Raw genomic sequence first — 21,870 nt, forward strand, 5'->3', positions numbered from 1 at the left:
TTTGTTGGCCTTATGCCATGATACCTCGGATGTTTGCACTTATCAAAGAAGTTTGGCATTCAAAAAAGAAGGAACATGCAGTGGCAGTTTGCTGGTTAAAAGTTTCGCCCAAGAATAATGGACACACACTAAAAATAGAATGCTAAATCAGACAAACTCTTCACCGCTCTCCACCCACTCCCCCTCACCCCTAACCACAATCAAACTCAAAAGTGTGTTATTTTGTGTGTGTCTACGGTCAGTTCAACCAACACTGAAACAGGTTCACTGTCCGGGAGAAGGGAATAATAAAAGTGATATTTGATCAGCCACGCAATTGTTTGTACTTTCTTTAGTTAGCGTTTTGGGTTATCTTTGTAACCTTCAAATCAAAGTGAAGCTTCAAGTCAGAGGGTAGAACGCAGAGGAAAGTTCTGAAAGACGTATCTGAAGTTATTTTTAAACAGCAGCTCCCCTCCCTCACCCCCACCCCCCCCCCCCCCCCCCCCCACCACCACCAAGTAAAATCTGATTATGTACATAATATGTAATGTATGTATACACGTTTGTATAATACATATATACATTATACGTGTTTTAATTAAATAAGGCTGTGCTTATTGGGTAATGGATACCTTTGCTCAAGAAAACGTAGGGACCTGAGTATGGTTGTAATTTATTAGCCTGACAAGCACCTTTTCAGCAGCATGTATGGTAGCATTACTTGTGTCACTTGAGAAGAGTGATTGCTGAATACTGAAGTAAACCACCAGAGTCAGGCTAAGACAGGGAGGGAGTATGTATACATCTACTTGTGTTATTATTTGCATATATTTATATATGGTGAAATATGGAAGTTTTAAGTCCTTGGTACCTTTACTAACTTAGTCATTGAAAGGGGTACATAGTAAAGTAGTAAAAACAAACCAGCTACCCAGTGATGTCGATAGCCTTTTTTGTGTGTGTGCAAACCAGTACAGATCTCTCTAGGAGTAGGAGTAGGAGTACTGATTCTGATTAAGTTGTGTTAAAACTTCAGATTTTTTTTCAAAGTCTGTGAGTGCTAAAGTGCGTTATAATAGACTTGTAGGTGTAACAATACTTAAACTTTGAGTAACTACCCCTCCCCCTTTCCTAAGTGGTTCAAACGCTAAGTACTATGTCTAATCAGTTTTGTGATCATGTGAAATCTAGTACAGTTCAGGCAGAATAGTTTCTGTTCACTTGATTTACAATGCACGCTGAGAGTCAGATTAAGATAAATTGATTACTGCCTTTTGGGGTAATAGTAATACCATTTTAACTGTATCAGATTTTTATTTTTACTTCAGTTTCCTCCACAAAGAGGGTTGGGGGGGATTACATAGACAGTTAAAGCTGTCGATAATAAAATAAAGTAAAAGTGTATGCATGAATGGGGATTGGTTTTGCTGAATGTACAATTTTTCCTCCCAACATCAGGTCATCAAATGTTCCCCCTCTGTGGGTCACAGTTTGGTATTAACGCTGGCAGTTAAAAGGGGAATATTTGATCTCCCCTGAGATATTTATTTGACACTTCCCTTCCCTGGCTTGTAACTTGTATCACTTGTTCAAGTTGTTGGATGTATTTGCTGTGCCAAACAGGTTTGAGGCTGATGCATCTGATTTCTTATGTGAGGGAAGACAGTTGACTTCACTGCTGAAATGTCTGTGCCACCTGTGATTCAGCCAATTGATTATCTATGTGTCCAACGAACACACTGGTTGTGGCGACTTGATCTGTGTATGTTATTGTTATGTCAATATGTGTGTACACAAGACCGTTATTGAGTTAAAAATGTCTTGCAATTATGCAACACTGCACACCCTCACAATGATGTTTACAACCAAATTACTTCCCTTCGGTAATGCAACACTGCACACCCTCACAATGATGTTTACAACACAATTACTTCCCTTTGGTAATGCAACACTGCACACCCTCACAATGATGTTTACAACACAATTACTTCCCTTTGGTAATGCAACACTGCACACCCTCACAATGATGTTTACAACACAATTACTTCCCTTTGGTAATGCAACACTGCACACCCTCACAATGATGTTTACAACACAATTACTTCCCTTTGGTAATGCAACACTGCACACCCTCACAATGATGTTTACAACACAATTACTTCCCTTTGGTAATGCAACACTGCACACCCTCACAATGATGTTTACAACACAATTACTTCGCTTTGGTAATGCAACACTGCACACCCTCACAATGATGTTTACAACACAATTACTTCCCTTTGGTAATGCAACACTGCACACCCTCACAATGATGTTTACAACCAAATTACTTCCCTTCGGTAAAAATACGTCCCTTGCATTGTCATTACAGCCGTGGAGGGTATAAAGTTTATGGTATTCAATGTACTGATGGAACTGGAAGGCATCCGCTGTGCAGAGACTTGTTTTGACAAAGTTGAACTATTGACCTCTTTGTACATGATGCTAAAAGTTTATTACTTTCTGTGAAATCTCTGTGATTTTGGTTTTTATATTGGAAAACGGGATTAATCCGAGTGAACATGTTCTGAGAAAGAGATCTCTTTCACTTCCATAACAGTGTTTAATAACAAGCAATGTCTGTAGACTCCTCAACATTGACTCCTGCGTCCTTGTTTTTCCATGTCACAGTTTCTTTTGTCAACTGTTGTATTTGGGAGAAGTGTTCCATGCAGCTGTTTTGTGTGTGTGCAGCTCTCCTGACATTCATCAACTGCACAAACGTCAAATGGGCGACACGAGTCCAGGATATCTTCACCTGCACAAAGATCGTGGCTCTCGTCATCATTATCATCACAGGCCTCGTCAAGATGGTCATGGGTCAGTGTTCACTTGGTCTAATTGTACCTACATCCTTGTTTTCTCTCTGTCACCATACCCTTCTTTTTAGGACCTCCCAAATGTGCACAAATCAGGCTTTAAAACTACGAGTGAGCAAGTCTTGCAGTTACAGTTAAAATCAAGGTACTTTTACAGACAGGCGCTGTGGCGGGGTGGTAAGACGTCGGCCTCTTAATCGGAAGGTCGAGGGTTCGAATCCCGGCCGCTGTCGCCTGGTGGGTTAAGTGTGGAGATTTTTCCGATCTCCCAGGTCAACTTATGTGCAGATCTGCTAGTGGCTTATCCCCCTTCGTGTGTACACGCAAGCACAAGACCAAGTGCGCACGGAAAAGATCCTGTAATCCATGTCAGAGTTCGGTGGGTTATAGAAACACGAAAATACCCAGCATGCTTCCTCCGAAAGCGGCGTATGGCTGCCTAAATGGCGGGGTAAAAACGGTCATACACGTAAAATTCCACTCGTGCAAAAACACGAGTGTAAGCCCATGAACGAAGAAGAAGAAGAAGAAGGTACTTTTACAGTTGTTATAAACAGAGAACCTGAACAAAAATTGGGTCTTAAAAGTTAAGGGAGGGGAGGGGACGTCTTGAAACAAGGGATTTTCTAATGGAAGTTCCACTGTACTAACTACTTGCCCCAATTGGTTGAATTTCTCTACAGTGGTAATTAGCATCTGCAGTGAGAGGCCGTTCCAGTAAGAGAACACCTTCCAGTGAAGGACACGACTTGAACAAACATATAATGTAACTTGTCACAAAGAACTCCTTCAAACTAAGGACATTTGGGGCTGGTATCCTGTCATGACTGGTATCATGGTTTTTCTTTCAGTTGAACATACAGTTTTCTTCATAAATCTCCAGCTTGATATTATGTACATTCCCAGTCACCCGGATTCACTGCTTGTCTCTGTTGCAGCTGCTGTAAATTGTTTTGACTAAGGGGTTTGCAACACACTCACACCTACACATGCACCAATGTCTGTGAGAGTTGGTGTGTGTGTGTGTGATACTGATAGAGAGAGAGAGAGAATTTGTGTGTGTGTGTTTCTTGCATTTTCTCTCTCTGTCTCTCTTCCAAATACAGTAAAATGTAGTCCCAATTGTAGCAAAAAAAACCCAAATAAAATAAAATAATAAAATATGTTTGGGTTGGCATACATGATTTATGAGACTGGTTAGCAGGGTCAGCATATGCAATGTTTATATCAATCTGCCAGAAACTACGGGAATATGCAGTGGTATTTCAAGGTGCATGCACCTTCATTTGCGTAACCTTGCACTGGCTCTGTTATCCCATTTGCTTACACCTGTATGTCAGTCAGCAGCACAGCCTATCAGTGTTAGTTTAACCTTATTTTTCCCAGTCTGCTAGGACAACTTGGGAACATTGTGTCAGTATGTTTTAGTACTTAACCCATTTCGTGTTTTCAGTCACTTCAAGAAAAATAAAGCTAGCAGGCAATCGAAAACAGATGATTTATGTTGCGCTGACTTAACGAGGATAGAGAAATGATTCTTTATTATCTGGCAAGCATGTGGGTGCTTGTAAATGTGGGTGTACAGCTCACAACAGTTCAGGCTGCAGAAGTGCAATGTCTCCTGCCCGCCCTTTGTATAAATAGAAATGTGGGTCAAGTTCATCATGTAAACAACATGTCTTTTCCTGCATAGATCACTTTCAGCATTTGTTCCCCCCAGCCATTGTTACTGGGTCATGAACTTGGCTGGAAGAGTCAGTGTCCTATTTCTGTTCTATTTGGCTCTCTGTAGGGGTGTGTTTGTAAGTGTGGGTGTCTCGCAACCTTCACCAGAAAAGTCAGCATCCTATTTCTGATCCACCCCGCTGAAGATTTGGCACTGGTTGGTGTGTGTGTGAGTACTGTCTCCCTCTGTGTGTGTGTGTCACAACCTGCTGGAAGAGTAAGCGTTCTATTTCTGTTGGTGTTAATCAGCTTGGTGAATTTGGCACTGCATGTGTTTGTGGGCGCGGGCGTGTGTGTTAGTGTGTAGTGCATTTCTGTGTATGAGGTAGTGTTTGTGTGTATGACTATGAGCCATTTTTTTCCTCCCTACACCCACTTTCACACCTGCCTCCACGCTCATCTATTCTTTGCTCCGAAGAAATTTATCGCTGTCAGTGTCAAGACATGTTCCTGTTTGTAATGAGCTCTCTTCAGTTTTGTTAAATTTTTTCGTGTAGTGTACAAATATTAAGGTACAGTGGTACAGTGTACCCCCCTTTAAAATATTGCTTTGCACACAAATGCTAAATTATGATTTTACCTTATCGTAAGCACTACAACAGGCCTTTGTGAGTTTGTGTTTGTTTGTTTGTTCGTTCATGGGCTGAAACTCCCACGGCTTTTACGTGTCTGACCATTTTTACCCCGCCATTTAGGCAGCCATATGCCGCTTTCCGAGGAAGCATGCTGGGTATTTTCGTGTTTCTATAACCCACCGAACTCTGACATGGATTACAGGATCTTTTTCGTGCGCACTTGGTCTTGTGCTTGCGTGTACACACGGGGGTGTTCGGACACCGAGGAGAGTCTGCACACTAAGTTGACTCTGAGAAATAAATCTCTCGCCGAACGTGGGGACGAACTCACGCTGACAGCGGCCAACTGGATACAAATCCAGCGCGCTACCGACTGAGCTACATCCCCGCCCGAGTTTCTGTGTGTTTTCTTCAAAGACTGTCTGCATGTCTGCCACACTTTTGATTGCTTAGTTATAGTTCCTGTGTTTGTTGACCGTAGGACTAAAGGGTACAGAACTGTAAACCTGATCAGTTAATTGTGATTTTGCACCCCCCCAAAAAAAGGAAATTTGTATACATGTACATAGATTGGGCCCCTGTAGATTTGTGAGAGCTCAAATTGTAAAAATCAATTAATCAATGTCTCCTCCTGTAACTCGAAAGTGTGATGTGCAACTTATTGGTGTCTTCCAAAACACGGCCACATATATGGTTTACAGCAAATAGTAAATCCCTGAGTCGGCTGATGTGTTACCCTTACATTATTGGTCATGAAAGAAAAGGTAGTAAAACCTTGATGTGTTGTAGGATTATACAGTTGAACCTGTCTATTCAGACCCCTCAAGGGACCAACCAATTGCGGTCGTTGTAGACAGGTGGTCTCTTTGGAAAAGTGAATTTGAGAGAAGAAAAACTCATCTGGTATCCTTAGGAGTGGTAGTTTTGAATTCAAGCAGTTGGTCGCAAAGGCAGGTTTGACTGTATGTGAAAATAAAATGTGGGAAAATATGTCTGCAACTTCAGTGTGCTTAACAAGCAAGGGTCACGTAAAGTTTTATGATTGCTGATGCAGCTATTCATACCCGTCACAAAATGAAAAGGCAAAGAATAAGAAAAATAAGTACGAAATTGCAGTGCAGCAGCTAAAATAGCTATTGATTTCCATCTTCTGTCCTTTCCCATCAATGTTAGTGTATGCGTTTCTATTGCAAGGCAAAAACAGAAAGTTCAGATCAGTCAGACATAAACAAGAACGAAGAGGTATTGATTGTGGATTACAGGAAATAGAATCTTGTATGTTACTCACTTACTGTCCGAGGATTTCAAAGACCTTAGCTATTCAGTGTTGTTGCAATGTAAGGGTTATTTATGTACAGTCATGATCACCGATTGTTCAGTGATTTCCATTGTGTATTGTGGTTCAGCTAGGGTCATTGTTTCAAACTTTTCATTGTTTAATTGTTTTGACAAGAAGATAATTGTGTTAAAAAATGTTAAGCACCTCACCTTGACCCCCAACTCCGCACTGGAAAAGCATGTACAGTATGTATGTATACCCCAAACAATCAGCCAGCCATTCAATAAAATGTCCTAGCCCACCCTCCCCTCTTTTTCCCTTTACCATCCACTCATCCCAAATACAGTGATACCTGCGATTTGGGACCCATCCCATGCAAGGGCGGATCAATTCACTTTGGAGGGGGGGGTTACAAAATGACTGCGAAGATACAAGTTGACGGCGCCGAAGGCGCCTAAGCCTCTAGGGGGGTCCGGGGGTATGCCCCCCCGGAAATTTTTTTTATCCAAAGAAGCAAAATAGAGCTATCTGGTGCATCCTGAGCCAATAAATTACCTCTTTTTGGGTGGGGTGGGGGGGGGGGGGTTACGTAACCCGTGTAACCCCCCCCAGATCCGCCCTTGCCATGAGAGGACTCCTCTGTTGTCCCTTTAACTATTTACTGCATCAAAATATACCTGTCATGAAAGGCCACCTGCAATGTTAGGACACTTTTGGCTGGTGCCATGGGTATCCTTTCATCGCAGATGCACTACTGTGGAAAAATGGGGATGGAATTTTTTTTGTTAAAAGAACAAATAAAGAAATGAGCAAATTATGTGTAGAAGGAACTTTTGAATCTAATGCATTGAAGATTGCCAGACAAACCTATCATCGTTTTAGTGTTCAGTGTCAAGTTAGCTCTTGGCGCAAGAGGATTCTTTTTTATATTGTATTTATAATACTTTGTTCACTTTGTGTGGATTTTTGATTTTGTTCATTGTTGCGGTTGTATATTTACAGGATCGACAGAAAACTTTCAGAATGCTTTTGAGGGATCAACTAAAGAGCCTGGACGTTTTGCTCTTGCATTTTATTCCGGACTTTTCTCCTATTCTGGCTGGTGAGTAACTGAAGTGAATGTAAAGATAGATAGATAACACATCAGCATATTGGCGATAAATCTTTTGGCAAGAAGTTTTGCTTGACCTAATGATTAGTCCATTGCATGGTTGTAAGGGCAGACGGCGTACAGCTGTGTTTTATATTTTACCCTGAGGAAACTAAAGCGCTTGTTCAATGTACAGTATTTGGCATTAATGTTTTGTTCAGAAAAGTTAATAAACCACAGTTTTAAAGTTTATGTAAATATGAATTCTGTTGTTAATGATTCTTACTTAAGATTGTATTGAGTGCTTAAGACAGTGAATACGTTTTATGTGGGCAGATTATTGGTTGCTTGTTACTGTTGATACCTCTTTTTAAGTATGCTGTAACAGACAATTAAAGCCGAACATCCATCTCCAGGAGACCAAGCCTTGTTATAGTAGGCCACAAAGCTAAATTTATCGTTGGCAGTATGAGAAACTAGAGCCACATTTTCTACGTGTCGATTTTGGCCTTTAAACTATTTAACAATATAAATGATTTTTTTCTTTTTATTTCTTTTTCAGGAATTACCTGAACTTTGTAACTGAAGAACTGAAAGAACCATACAAGTAAGTTTTCATGTAGTGTGACTGTAACGAATTCTTAGTGTGGCAGTCAGCACGGTAATTCAGCCGAGTCTTCAATTCTTCAAATAGTCAACCGAGATGGTAAATCGTCTTAAGCATAAGCTAACCGAGACAGTGAATCTCCAAAGATTCTTTAGATAGTAAGCCGAGACTGTATTCGTCATAGTGACGTCACACTGTAAATGTCGATGACGTAATTTTTGTAACCCTGTCTCTTGTCTAGGAAACATGAAGGTTTGGAAAGTATTTCTTATAAACATAATATTATCGCTAAGACCAGCGATAATGGCATGAAGCGATGTCAATGTTTAGAATTGTTTCATGATTACTAACATTCTCGTCCATTCGAAAGCAATGTAACCTAGGTATCGCTTGGCGACAGACAATCGTCGTAACGTAAAACCAACGATCAGTTCCAGTCTGTTCGTCAAGACCCGAAGAAGTCCTGTACGAAAGATTCTAGGCAGACACTGAATTCTCTTCACCGAGGATCGGATCAGCTGTTTTATTTGTATACCTATATCTACACTGAATTCGCTAACCTGTTCGTCGATGAAGAATAACCACTTGGTGTAACCTGCTGTACCTGTTGTCTACGTCGACCTGTCGTCACTGGATCGTCGTCGTCCCAACGTTCGCTGTTCGTCATCCTGTCTTCATTATTTCTTCGACCTCAAGCTAAGCGTCTAACACTACAACTCATCGTCATCATATGTTCTAGATACTGTGTTTTTCACCAGAAACTTTTGAAGAAGAATGACTTGTGTTCTCCCATTGTTGAAGAAGAATGACTTGTGTTCTCCCATTGTGGGCATCTATTTATTAATTAACCTGTGATAAATAGAGGATGTTGTGAATTTTGAACAATATATAGTTAGCCACTTATAAACGAAATTGTTCAAACTAAATTAACGCTGTTGTGTATTCTTTGGGCAAGAGAGTACAGTGTCAGCACAGAAAGAGATTGTGTGTATCTCAACCAAACGTTTATACCCTAGACCAATTGGTAAAATCGTCACAGTGACATTCAGACTTGTCACAGGTAGCTCGGTTGTAACCTCGCATTCTGTTTGAGACATTGATTCCTGCTTTTATGTCCACCAGCATCAGATCTGTAATACCTGATTGTGGGTAAGAAAGATGTCAGATAGTTTGAAGTTTAGTTTAGGTTAGATGTACAGTAGAGAAAAGTTACCTTTTGAAAGTAAATTGACTTTTGTGACTGCCTTCTGGTGGCAGTAAGTCTAATGTAAAATGAATGATAATGGTTTATTAGATGAAAACAAATGCATTGTCTATTTTATTTTGAAAAGTTTGTCATAGACAGCCCTTATTATTTTTTAAGCCCTGTTGTAATGCACCCCATTTTTGCAACATCATAGGTTGACATACAAGACCCCATATGGTATTATCTTATTATTCTTTGGTCTTTGGAGTGCAGTGAGGCTTTGACATCTTAGTATTCTTTGGTCTTTGGAGTGCAGTGAGGCTTTGTCATCTTAGTGATCTTTGAAAACACAAATTATTTTAATTTCAATATATATTGTGATATGTACACTGGACTTAAGTTAATATTTGGATCTGTTTGCTTCAAAGTTATATTAGCTGATCATGTACAGTTTAGCAATGCAAAAATGCCTGCCCCATTGATGCGAATGTTAATGATGTTAATGATGCGCCTTGAGTCGCCTTGTAGTGTGAGATATGTGCACGTTATAAATTCTTGTATTATTATTATGTTGCAGAAATTTACCACGTGCCATCATGATTTCTTTACCCATGGTGACGGTTATCTATCTCCTGACCAACGTGGCGTACTTTGCTGTCCTGTCTCCAGCTGAGATGCTAGCATCTGACGCTGTTGCTGTGGTGAGTTGTTAACCCACTAAGGAACTTTCAGATAATTGGTGAATTTCAGAGGCTGTAGATTCAGTTGTTAAGAAAAGGTTATAGATGATGGCAATATACTGCCTCGGTAAAGATTTATTTTGTAAGTGTAGTTTAATATTCAAACTTGCTTTCAATGTTGCACTATTGCAGATCAAACTGACTACTAAATACTGTTTGGTAAATATAGGTATCAGACTTTCAACTTTTAAAACAAAGGTACACTAGGTGGTGTCTCCCAAGAAAATGCTGATTAAATTTGAATACACACGGCTCATTTTTAGAATGTTGTAAGGTTATAGTTTTATACAGTACTCTTACCATAACTTTGTTCATCTCACCACAGTCACTTTGTTGTTTGCCCCCCGTGGGTTAAGGGGAAGAATTTACCCGATGCTCCCCAGCATGTCGTAAGAGGCGACTAACGGATTCTGTTTCTCCTTTTACCCTTGTTAAGTGTTTCTTGTATAGAATATAGTTAATGTTTGTAAAGATTTTAGTCAAGCAGTATGTAAGAAATGTTAAGTCCTTTGTACTGGAAACTTGCATTCTCCCAGTAAGGTCATATATTGTACTACGTTGCAAGCCCCTGGAGCAATTTTTTGATTAGTGCTTTTGTGAACAAGAAACAATTAACAAGTGGCTCTATCCCATCCCCCCCCCCCCCCCCCCCCCCCCTTTCCCCGTCGCGATATAACCTTGAACGGTTGAAAACGACGTTAAACACCAAATAAAGAAACTTTGTTGTTTAGATTACCTTGACTGCTGAGTTGAACAGTTTTTAATGTGGATGACGCATGGATGGTGCTAGGATTAATTTTCTTTGGCATATTTGCTGAAATGGTCATACAAATTTGCGCCGTTATTTCAAAGAGCTTTTGGCAGTCATTAGCGTAAATAAACTTTGGCAGTTCTGCAATAATGGCGCCAGAGCTGTAGGCGTTTTGAAGTAAGTTTTGGTGTTTCACACATAGATTGTTAAAAACCCTTCCTCTCTCTCTTGAAATTATTGCAGAGTTTTCACTGACTGCTTGTCTGTGTTTTCTTCTCCAGACATTTGCAGACCGTACATTGGGAGTGATGGCCTGGGTGATGCCTGTCTTCGTAGCTTGCTCAACGTTCGGTGGTCTCAATGGAGCTATTTTTACATCTTCCAGGTACACTTTCCATTTTCTTTTTTTTTAAACAAATCTGTGATGACACCAGTCTTAGTTTCACTAAACAGGTCAATGTCTTACTCAGGGGTGAGACTTTTTCGCGAATCCGCGGATTTCCGCGGACACAACTTACGAATTCCGCTGGATTTATCTATTTTTCCAAGTCCCATTTCATCACAGTATCTATAACTTGTTGACTGAATGATATGGAGAGAAGTGAAGATGGAACAGAACACTGGAGGCTTGAGAGTTAAATTGTGCTGACTTAAAACTCCTGATAACTAATAGTAATTTTGAGCTTCAATGCATTGAATCATACTATTGCCAGTATTGGATTATGGATACATGGTTCATTACGTAAGTATGCACCATTACAATGTTACCATTGGTGTGTGAAAGTGGTTTGGTTTTTTTTGGTTGATGGGTTGTTGTGGGTTTTTTTGGAGGGGGGGGGGGGGTGAGGTGAATGTCTTTTTTACCTGATCCAAACGAGTTAAATTTTAGTCTCAAAATGCACCAGATTGCACAGATTTTAATGTACCATTTAAAAAAAAATTTGGGGAGCATGCCCCCGAACCCCCCTAGAAAAAAGGGATTTCCTCTTTTTTCATCACAAGAGAGTCCCACCCCTGCTTACTGATTTTACTTGGCTGGCTTTTGATCTGTGATGATGGCCACATCTTTGTTTAAAACTTTATAATTTACGAGATTACCATCTGATTTCTTGCAGAATAGTTCGTCAGTATTAGGTTCGATTTTTAATGATAAAATTGTTTGTTGTTGTTTTCTCAAAATAAGATGTGGGACATCTGATGTTCCCAGTCGCTTGTGCAGTATTCTTGTTAAGTGTGAATGAAAGGTGTTTTTCTTAAGTATTGCAAACAAGGTTCTGGGTTTCATGATGCAGCAGAAACATGCTTTTTGGGATAAAAGCGAAATGGACTTGAAATGTTGACCTTGTGTGCAGATTGTTTTTTGTGGGCGCTCGTAACGGACATCTACCTGGATTCCTGGCCACCATCAACATGAATAAACTGACACCATTCCCTTCCCTTCTCTTTGGTGTAAGTTATCATTGGACAGAAGCAAATTAAATTATTGGAGAATAATCCCTGGTATTTACTTATGAAAACAGCAGTTGCGGTCTATTCCCTACGTAGTTAAATGTTATGGTCACAACTATAAGCTTATAGCTTGTTGTTGATCCTAAACATGCTTATTATATATTATATCCATAAATTGTTGAATAAAACACTGTTTAAACCAAATGTTGAAGCATGTTCTCTTTTAGCTGCTGCACAGATCTAATAGTATGCTTGATTTTGATCAATTGTTTATCATTAGAATTTAGTTGAGCATTATTTTTTTTAAATTCTTATACTTTGAAGTGAGTTTGAACAGAAACCTGAAATTTATATTAAATAAGGATATGTATGCCTTAGCAATAACAGTTATTTTGTACCTGTGTATTGCATGTTGGGTGTCCATGTGTAACTTGCATGCTGGATTACAGACAAGGATTAAACCCTTGGTACAGGTGGCAAAACCTGATTCCAGACTTTTGGCAGTTTGGTAATTATTGGCATTGTGCCTGCAGAAAATGCAAATCAGAACCAAGAAACAGGAAAGATCATCACATGGCGTTGATGGCTGAACATTTTTCTGGTCAGGATTATTCAACTTATTGTGTCCCACACGCACCCGTGACCTGAATGTAAATTGTAATGACTGTGTGTATGGTTGCAGTGTCTGACGTCACTGATCATGCTGTCATCGAGTGACATCTATTCCCTGATCAATTATGCCAGTTTCGTGGAGGCTCTCTTCATCGGCATGTCCATTGGGGGACTGCTGATCCTACGTGTTACCAAACCAGAATTGGAACGACCAATCAAGGTAAGAGAGTAATGCTTGTCTGATAGGGATAAGAATCATGCCTTAACCTTCACTGGATTATGCAGATGGGGGCGGTGGCCTAGTGGATAAGGCATCGGCCTCCCAATCGGAAGGTCGTGAGTTCAAATCCCAGCCGCGGCCGCCTGGTGGGTTAAAGGCACAGTAAGCCTCCCGTAAACCATCACAGATACTGTCAGGCTTTTACACACAGTACAAACACCCTTTCATTTAAACACTCACCGCTTGAGAACATCTTAGGTGCCCTCCGTAAAGAGCGAGCAATTTTCAAAGAATTCATTTTTGCGTGGTTTATCTTACCCCTGAGCCATCGTGAACCCTTGTGATCCAGTTTCCTTTTTTCACAATGTAGTCGTCAGTTTGTAATTTCAATGTGACTCGCTGTAAGCTAATCTGCAATAGCACGTTATTATGTACCTCTGAATCTATACGAAACAAACGGCTGTGATTAACAAGAACTCTAGCGATGGTTTTTGACTGTTCAGAGGAACTGGCAATAGGCATAAACCGTTGTCTGCTACGAGAACCATGACCTTGCGTGACCCTGCTTCCGGGCTTTTCTTTTTTCAAACTTTCCAAACTTCGAATTGTACTGATCTTGTCTTGATGAAAAAAGAATTCTTTTATGATTTAAGAATGTTTGTGTAACAAGCTGTCAATTTATTATTTAGATTTTTAAAGTTAGGTCAAGCGCCCAAACGCACCACGGTCCGATTTTGAGAGGAGACAATCTGCAAAATTAATTCTTTGAAAACTGCTCGCTCTTTACATAGGGCACCTAGGATGTTCCCGTTTGGTGAGCGTTCAAATGGAAGGGTGTTTGTACTGTGTGTAAAAGCCTGACAGTATCTGTGATGGTTTACGGGAGGCGTACTGTGCCTTTAAGGGTGGAGATTTTTCCGATCTCCAAGGTCAACTAATGTGCAGACCTGTTAATGCCTTATCTTTCTTCGTGTGTTCACGCAAGCACAAGACCAAGTGCGCAAGGAAAAGATCCTGTAATCCATATCAGAGTTCAGTGCAAGGGCGGATCTGGGGGGGGGGTTACACGGGTTACGTAACCCCCCCCCCCACCCCCCCCCCACCCCCCCAAAAAAGAGGTAATTTATTGGCTCAGGATGCACCAGATAGCTCTATTTTGCTTCTTTGGATAAAAAAAATTTCCGGGGGAGCATGCCCCCGGACCCCCCTAGAGGCTTAGGCGCCTTCGGCGCCGTCAACTTGTATCTTCGCAGTCATTTTGTAACCCCCCCCTCCAAAGTGAATTGATCCGCCCTTGCAGTGGGGTATAGAAACACGAAAATATCCAGGGTACTTCCCCCGAAAGCAGCGGATGGCTGCCTAAATGGTGGGGTAAAAACGGTCATACACGTAAAAGCCGTGGGAGTTTCAGCCCATGAACCAAACAAACAAACAAACTGGATCATGCTTTAGATGCACAGTCCAGGTATGGTACAATCCATAATTTTCAAAGAACGACACACCATTAAAAGTTACGGTCAGACAGGACCAACAACATAAGAATAGGAATACAGACCTGGAAACCCATATGATTTCACCATATTTTGTACGCATGATTGTCCAGAATACGATCAGTACGGCCAATGGAGAAGAATAAAAAGGACGGGAAAAATTCCTAGATTACTTTTCTTCACAAGCGCATCCTGAAGCCGATCCAGTATTTTGACACATGATTACAGTTTTTGTCAGTAAACATTGAAAGAAGCATTCGTTTTAAATGTATTGGTTAACTTAATCAACGGTGCGACAGACGCGTGTGAAGCATGTTTGAATTATGGATGTTCAAATCATTAATGCTGTGTGGAGTACGCTCATTTTTCTGAAAATACACCAACTTTGTTTGAGAACACTCCAAGTACAAAACAGGGGTTCCCAGGTCTGGGAATAAGTGTTTAACAGCCTCTTGGAAGAGCATGGGTTTTACCCGACCTGTGCCACGCAATTAATGATAAACAGCAAAATTATTTCACAAATTCCCTATTGTTCGTAATCGATTGACACCATCCAGACTGTGTAGTTCACATTTGTTTGTTTAGCAAGGTAAGTGTTCAAGATGCAGTCGGGAGAGGATTCATGGTGTTGGGAGATTGCTTTAAGTCTCGAGATAACTTCATATAGTTTCCCAAATCAGCCACTTTGATGAGGCTCTGTTCGGAGATTACATTAAATCTAAAAGAAAAATCCATAGAATTTGCCAGATACGGCCGCTTTCGTGGGGCTCATGGTCATACACAGCCCAAGAACCCTGAACATAAAGCAAGTAATGGAGCGTCAGCATATTTGCTCTGCTGTCGTTTTTTGCCATGTAAAAACACCAATCGTTGAGAAAAAGATTTCAGTCTTGGTTGACTTTACAAATGTATGCCTTGCTGTGTTTGACAGATCAGCCTGGTGTACCCCATATTTTACCTGATCGTCTGCGTGTTTCTGGTGATCACCCCGCTCACCTCCAGTCCCTGGGAGTGTCTGATGGGTCTCATCGTCATCGCGTCTGGCATTCCCTTCTATTTCCTGGGCGTTCTATGGAAGAAGAAGCCTGCTGGCTTCATGATCATGCTGCGTAAGTGTTGGTGAAGATGAAAAGGGAGGTAACTGTTCTGACATTGGCTTTGTGAGAAGATGAGAATGGAGGTTACTGTTGCCGCATTCCCTTTTACTTCCTGGGCGTTCTATGGAAGAAGAAGTCTGCTTCATAATCATGATGTGCAACTGTTTGGGTTTCATGTGAAGATGACAAGGGACTGCTTGTTCAAGTTCAAGTTCAAGTTTTTTAGTCCATAACCCATGGGGGCATTTTGAACAATAAATACAAGCAATACAATCATGATATATGCTAATATAGTAAATAAAATTTTTTTAAAAATTAAAAAAATTATGAAACACGTTACAAATTCTATTAATAAAGTCCAAAATATTCTTTAGCAATTTGTGTGATGCTGAATGCTTTCCAATGCTGATGTACATTATGAAGTTGGGTATCATTTGGCTTTGTCGCTGCAATCAAAATCGTGGTTGTGGTGCATTTACACTTCAGGTTGCAAGCGAAAACAATGAGTATCACTTGATGTCAAAAATATCATCATAATAAAGTATTTTGTGTAAAAATAGGGTTTGTTTGCATTATACCCTAACATGTGTGTTTGCTTGAAGTACCTGCATGAGTAATGTGCTGATAATACATGTGTATAAGGTTTCAGCGAATTCTCTGTTTTCCATTGGTGAAGCCCTGGTTTGTGAAACTCGATAGTTGACAATAGGATGAATTATTTCAGTTTCTTGTTGGTTTTTTAGAAAAAGAAAGTCTTTGCTTCATAATGAACAGATTTTGGTTTGTGATTCAGTCTAAATACGTGCGATGGCGTTATATTTATTACTGCTGTTTTTTTATATTTCAGGCAAAGTCACCATCTTGTCACAAAAGCTTTTCTATGCTGCCCCAGAAGAGCAGAAGGAAGAGTGAGCCTGTTCTGTGAAAGTTTCGACAACGCGACAATGGCACTGCCAATTATCACAAGACTCGCAGGCAATATCATAAAACTCTTGGATCAACATTGGTGATGGAGCTTATTCTTCCTGTAATGAAGGCAGGTCTGTTTCATGTCATGGCTTGAGTGCTGTGAACAGACACTGTGATTCCTTCATTGTTAGTCATGCTGATAGTCTGTCTCAGATTGTGACGGTTTTTATAGGCTAAAATTGTGTGAAACAGGATTTGTTGTTTTATTTTTATGCTAGGAATGATTTTATGTCTAATCTTACTAATGTTTAATGATGAGAATCATGCTGTATACAGTTTTAACATGACCTTTGAGTTGACCTTACATGTTTTAAATTAAAACAGAAGATTCCTATTTTGAATGAGAATTTTGATAAAATGAGGCAAAGAGCTATTTTAAGATCTGAGAAGACGTAAATGCACTAACTTTAGAAATCTATTTTGAATGATTAAATGAACGTGGTTTTTTTTCAAACTACCACTGGTTGTCGATGCTGGATTTTTGTTTTTAAGACTAACTTGCCATGACTGTAACTCAATATTGACAAAACGTTTTGAAGAGATTTTTAAATGCAGGTATTTTTATATCACAGGCTTTTTTGGGGATTGGTTTGTTTTGATGCCTTTATTTTGTAAGACATGTTTAGCATTTCTTTCACTTTTCTTTACTATTGTGTTCAATAGTATTGAAGATCTGCTTATTTGCCTGTGCTATATTATTTTTATGAGCAAAAGTAAAACAGACATATGTCTTTGGGTATCTGTGCAATCTTTTTCGCAGGTTAAAAACAAATGATTTATGTGAAATTTATTGGCGAGATTAAGAAATGGAAGTGTGTGTAGAGTTTAATGCTCTATTAAACCTTTATTGGTGGATCTGTTTTCGACCGGCACGGTTGGCCTAGTGGTAAGGCGTCCGCCCCGTGATCGGGAGGTCGTGGGTTCGAACCCCGGCCGGGTCATACCTAAGACTTTAAAATTGGCAATCTAGTGGCTGCTCCGCCTGGCGTCTGGCATTATGGGGTTAGTGCTAGGACTGGTTGGTCCGGTGTCAGAATAATGTGACTGGGTGAGACATGAAGCCTGTGCTGCGACTTCCGTCTTGTGTGTGGCGCACGTTAAATCTCAAAGCAGCACCGCCCTGGGCGTTAAGCAAACAAAGAAAGAAAGAAAGGATCTGTTTTCCCCTGTTTCTTTAAATTATGTTCTGTTGAAGACAAAGGGAAGAAGTATGAGTATCAAACCTGGTGAAGTGTGTTGAAGGTTTTCTAAAATCTTATTTTTGTTACATGATTATTCATAGACCATGAATAGCACAATAGAAGAACACTTATTGAAAGAAGACAGTGTTCATATTTGTTTCAGCAGTGTGTGAATGCACTGCCATGCTGATTGCACACCGTGTATACAGTTAAGACTTGTCATGAAGTCACCCTCAGTATGTAACCTGTGCTGATCAGAAGAAATCTTTAAATAAAAAATAAAAACCCAAGAAAACAGAAACAAGAAAAAGATTGTTAAAAAAAAACACACACCTCTCATTCCATGTTCATTTACTAAGAAATGTTACAATTATTCAATAGTTGATCAGTCAAGTCGTTTTTGTTACATATACAACAAACAGTTACCTTGCTCAACCCAAGATGTCCATGCAGTGCTCCTATTCCCCAAACAGACATATGTACAGGTACTCAAGAGTTAATGATGTGGCATTCCTTTTTCGTTGTACTAATGTGTGTATTAAGCCCAAAGATTCTGCTTAATAATAATTTGTTATCTGCAACTGATTTGACAGTACCCAGATTATGGTGCATTCCCAGTATAGCAAGAACTGTATTACCCATACCTGTGTGCGTGTGTGTTTGCATGTGTGTCCATGTCTGTACATGTGTGCGCATGCTTTTGTGAGAGGAGGGGAAAAGATGAGCTGGAAGTTGATCTAAGTATGAGCGCGAGAGAGAGTTGGCCGCGTGACATTTGATGACAAGGCTGATACTATTGGCATGTGTAGAATGCTTACTTTTCCTTTGGTGTGTGCATTTTTCAGGGCATACACATGGGTGGGATTCTTCCGGAAATCCGGATTCGTAATGTCTGTGGTGATGGTTTTTTTGGTTGTTAATCATACAAATCCTTCAGCGTCTGGGGGTCCACAGACCCCCCCCCCCCCCCCCCTTTAAAATTCTTAGGATTCATGACATTTTTCAGTCCCACCCATGCATACAGAATATTTCTGTTAATTGTTGTACATAGCTTAATCAAGATGTCTGTAACTAACAGCATTGATCATGTCAGGTAATTAGTGTATGCCTTTGTTGTATTTCTTCCTTTCGCCAATTAATGTATACCTTTGCAGCATTCTGTAACTTTCCCTCAATAAATATGTCGGCATTTAACTGCAGAATATCTTTTTAATCGCATGCGTTGCTCTTGGGATACCCCCTTCGGCCTCTCTCCCACCTCTACCCTGTTTCTGTTTGCTGTTCTTTATCAATCGGTCAAATTATTTTGTAATTCTAATAGCTGCCTGCCAAGAGTCTCATTTTATCTTTTTGTGGTGATTAGTTTTCATCAGTTTCATGCATACTCATTTCTTCGTTGTGGTCTTCGTTTAATGGGGACTTGGACAGTGTTTTTATTCCATACATGACAGAAGGCGCTATATACTTTGACGATGAATATACTGTATTTGTAAATACAAATGTGTACAAAGCATCTCCTTAAATTCATTTCAATGTGAATGTTGTTTCATATGGATAGGATTTGTATGTAACCTGAATGGAAATATACAGTATTTTTTAATCTGATCCTAGAAACAAACACACACCCAAAACACCAAATTTTGGACAAGTATGTTTGGAAAATAGCCATGTCAGTGACTGATCTTTAGCTTTGTTGTAGCAATACACAATGTTCGGAAATAACTCTGTAGGGATTTTCAGTGGACTAGTAGAGTAAGAGCCTCTTTTACAGGGTGAAACTTTGTAAAACGATGTACCACGCTTCTGATCGGCTTTTACATATATCTGATGTGTATGTTATGCAGCGTGCGCAAAATATGATGCCCCACATTTTTATATTTAGTCAAGTTTTGACTAAATATTTTAACATCGAGGGGGAATCGAAACGAGGGTCGTGGTGTATGTGCGTGCGTGTGTGTGTGTGTGTGTGTGTGTGTGTGTGCGTGTGTGTGTGTGTGTAGAGCGATTCAGACTAAACTACTGGACCGATCTCCCGCAGTGGGGCACTGCGGTTATGAAATTAAAGGCCCCTCCTGTTTTTGGAACCGCAGGAGCTTTCTAGTTTGCTGTTAGGTAGATTTTTGGTTCCTCTTTCCTGTCATGCTCTCTTTTTCTTCATGAATTCTTTTCCTTTTTCTGCCTTCTTGCTCATTCACCTGTATTTTTTCCAAAAATCTCTTCTCTTGCCGCTTGTCTCGCGATTCATGTATAGTTTAATCTGTTAGTGTTCTGATGTAAGTCCAGCAGTAGATAGGTTAAGCCTATTTTAACATACTGGAAACTGGTAATCTTCCAGTAGGTATTAATTTAGTTTTACTAAAGCCTGCTGGGACACAAGTAATGGGTTAGTGCATTTGTAAACAGGAATCGCTTGACAAGTGGCCCCCTTCATCCCCCCCTTCCTCGTCCTGATATGGCTCTGCGTAGTCGGCTGGACGTTAAGCAACAAATAAACAAACTGGACCGATCTTTATGAAATTTGACATGAGAGTTCCTGGGTATGAAATCCCCGAACGTAATCAAGTAATCTTCGACGAAGCCCGGGGTTCGGTATTGCATTTCAGCTTGGTGGCTTAAAAATTAATTAATGACTTTGGTCATTAAAAATCTGAAAATTGTAAAAAAAAATAAAACTTTATAAAACGATCCAAATTTACGTTTATCTTATTCTCCATCATTTGCTGATTCCAAAAACATATAAATATGTTATATTCGGATTAAAAACAAGCTCTGAAAATTAAATATATAAAAATTATTATCAAAATTTTTTTTTCGAAATCAATTTAAAAACACTTTCATCTTATTCCTTGTCGGTTCCTGATTCCAAAAATATATAGATATGATATGTTTCGATTAAAAACACGCTCAGAAAGTTAAAACGAAGAGAGGTACAGAAAAGCGTGCTATCCTTCTCAGCGCAACGAATACCCCGCTCTTCTTGTCAATTCCTCGGGCACTGCCTTTGCCACGGGCGGTGGAGTGACGATGCTACGAGTATACGGTCTTGCTGCGTTGCGTTGCGTTGAGTTTCATTCTGTGAGTTCGACAGCTACTTGACTAAATATTGTATTTTCGCCTTACGCGACTTGTTAAAACCTTGTCCCTGTAAAAGGGGTTACTCTACCACACTGCTTAAAAATCCTGACAGTTATTTCCGGAAAATGTCTTGAGCGCACACGCACACAAACAGACCTTTGCTCTGTTTCGGTTTATTGAAAAAAACTGGATTTACTCTATCTACAATTATATTTGTGGAATCAGGTTTTAAAAAAAAGGTGAGCCAAGTCTTCAATGATCTGATACAATTGAAGAGGAGTGAATTAAAATGTTATGCAGTAAAAAAAAACAGATAAGAAAGACAGAAAAAAACAGCACATCTTAGTGATGTGAAATGCCCAATCTGGTCAACAAATCTGTAGCAAAAATGAAAATATTTAACCAGTATTCCAGTATTCAGAGATGACAATCATATATCCAGTAACTAATTAACTTTTTGCTGCAACCCTTAAAGTAAGAAATATTTCAGTTGAGCAGTAAATAAATGATATCTGAGTAGTAAAAAGAAATCCTTCATTCTAAACTTATCTGCCTGCAATTTGAAGTTGTAGGACCTACCTACCCAAGATTTAAAAACAGACAGTGTTCAAAGAAGATCAACATTCTGTCATCCACAGTATATATACAGGTGAGAAACCTAAGAGTTTAATCTTTTTAATGGGTACTACGTTTTACTGATTTATCATGACAGGTGAGGAGTTTCATTTCCATACAAAGAGTTTAATCTTTTTAATGGGTACTACGTTTTACTGATTTATCATGACAGGTGAGGAATTTCATTTCCATACAAAGAGTTTAATCTTTTTAATGGGTACTACGTTTTACTGATTTATCATGACAGGTGAGGAGTTTCATTTCCATACAAAGAGTTTAATCTTTTTAATGGGTACCACGTTTTACTGATTTATCATGACAGGTGAGGAGTTTCATTTCCATACTAAGAGTTTAATCTTTTTAATGGGT

General features: G+C 39.7%; 1 protein-coding gene across 2 annotated transcripts in view; it reads left to right on the top strand.

Moving 5' to 3' along the window:
• LOC138967652 (Y+L amino acid transporter 2-like) overlaps positions 1-17,747 on the top strand; it is a 30,579-nt gene extending 12,832 nt beyond the window's left edge. For both annotated transcript variants that reach the window (XM_070340281.1, XM_070340291.1), the window contains 9 exons: positions 2,716-2,841; positions 7,422-7,521; positions 8,072-8,116; positions 9,880-10,003; positions 11,075-11,178; positions 12,146-12,242; positions 12,925-13,074; positions 15,496-15,673; positions 16,509-17,747. In XM_070340281.1, coding sequence (XP_070196382.1) covers positions 2,716-2,841; positions 7,422-7,521; positions 8,072-8,116; positions 9,880-10,003; positions 11,075-11,178; positions 12,146-12,242; positions 12,925-13,074; positions 15,496-15,673; positions 16,509-16,573 — 989 coding nt within the window. In that variant the 3' untranslated portion in view covers positions 16,574-17,747. The remainder of the gene's footprint in view (positions 1-2,715; positions 2,842-7,421; positions 7,522-8,071; positions 8,117-9,879; positions 10,004-11,074; positions 11,179-12,145; positions 12,243-12,924; positions 13,075-15,495; positions 15,674-16,508) is intronic.
• Positions 17,748-21,870: the final 4,123 nt, after the last annotated feature.

This window comes from Littorina saxatilis, linkage group LG1 (genome assembly GCF_037325665.1).
Source record: "Littorina saxatilis isolate snail1 linkage group LG1, US_GU_Lsax_2.0, whole genome shotgun sequence".
Classification (NCBI taxonomy): Eukaryota; Metazoa; Mollusca; class Gastropoda; order Littorinimorpha; family Littorinidae; genus Littorina; species Littorina saxatilis.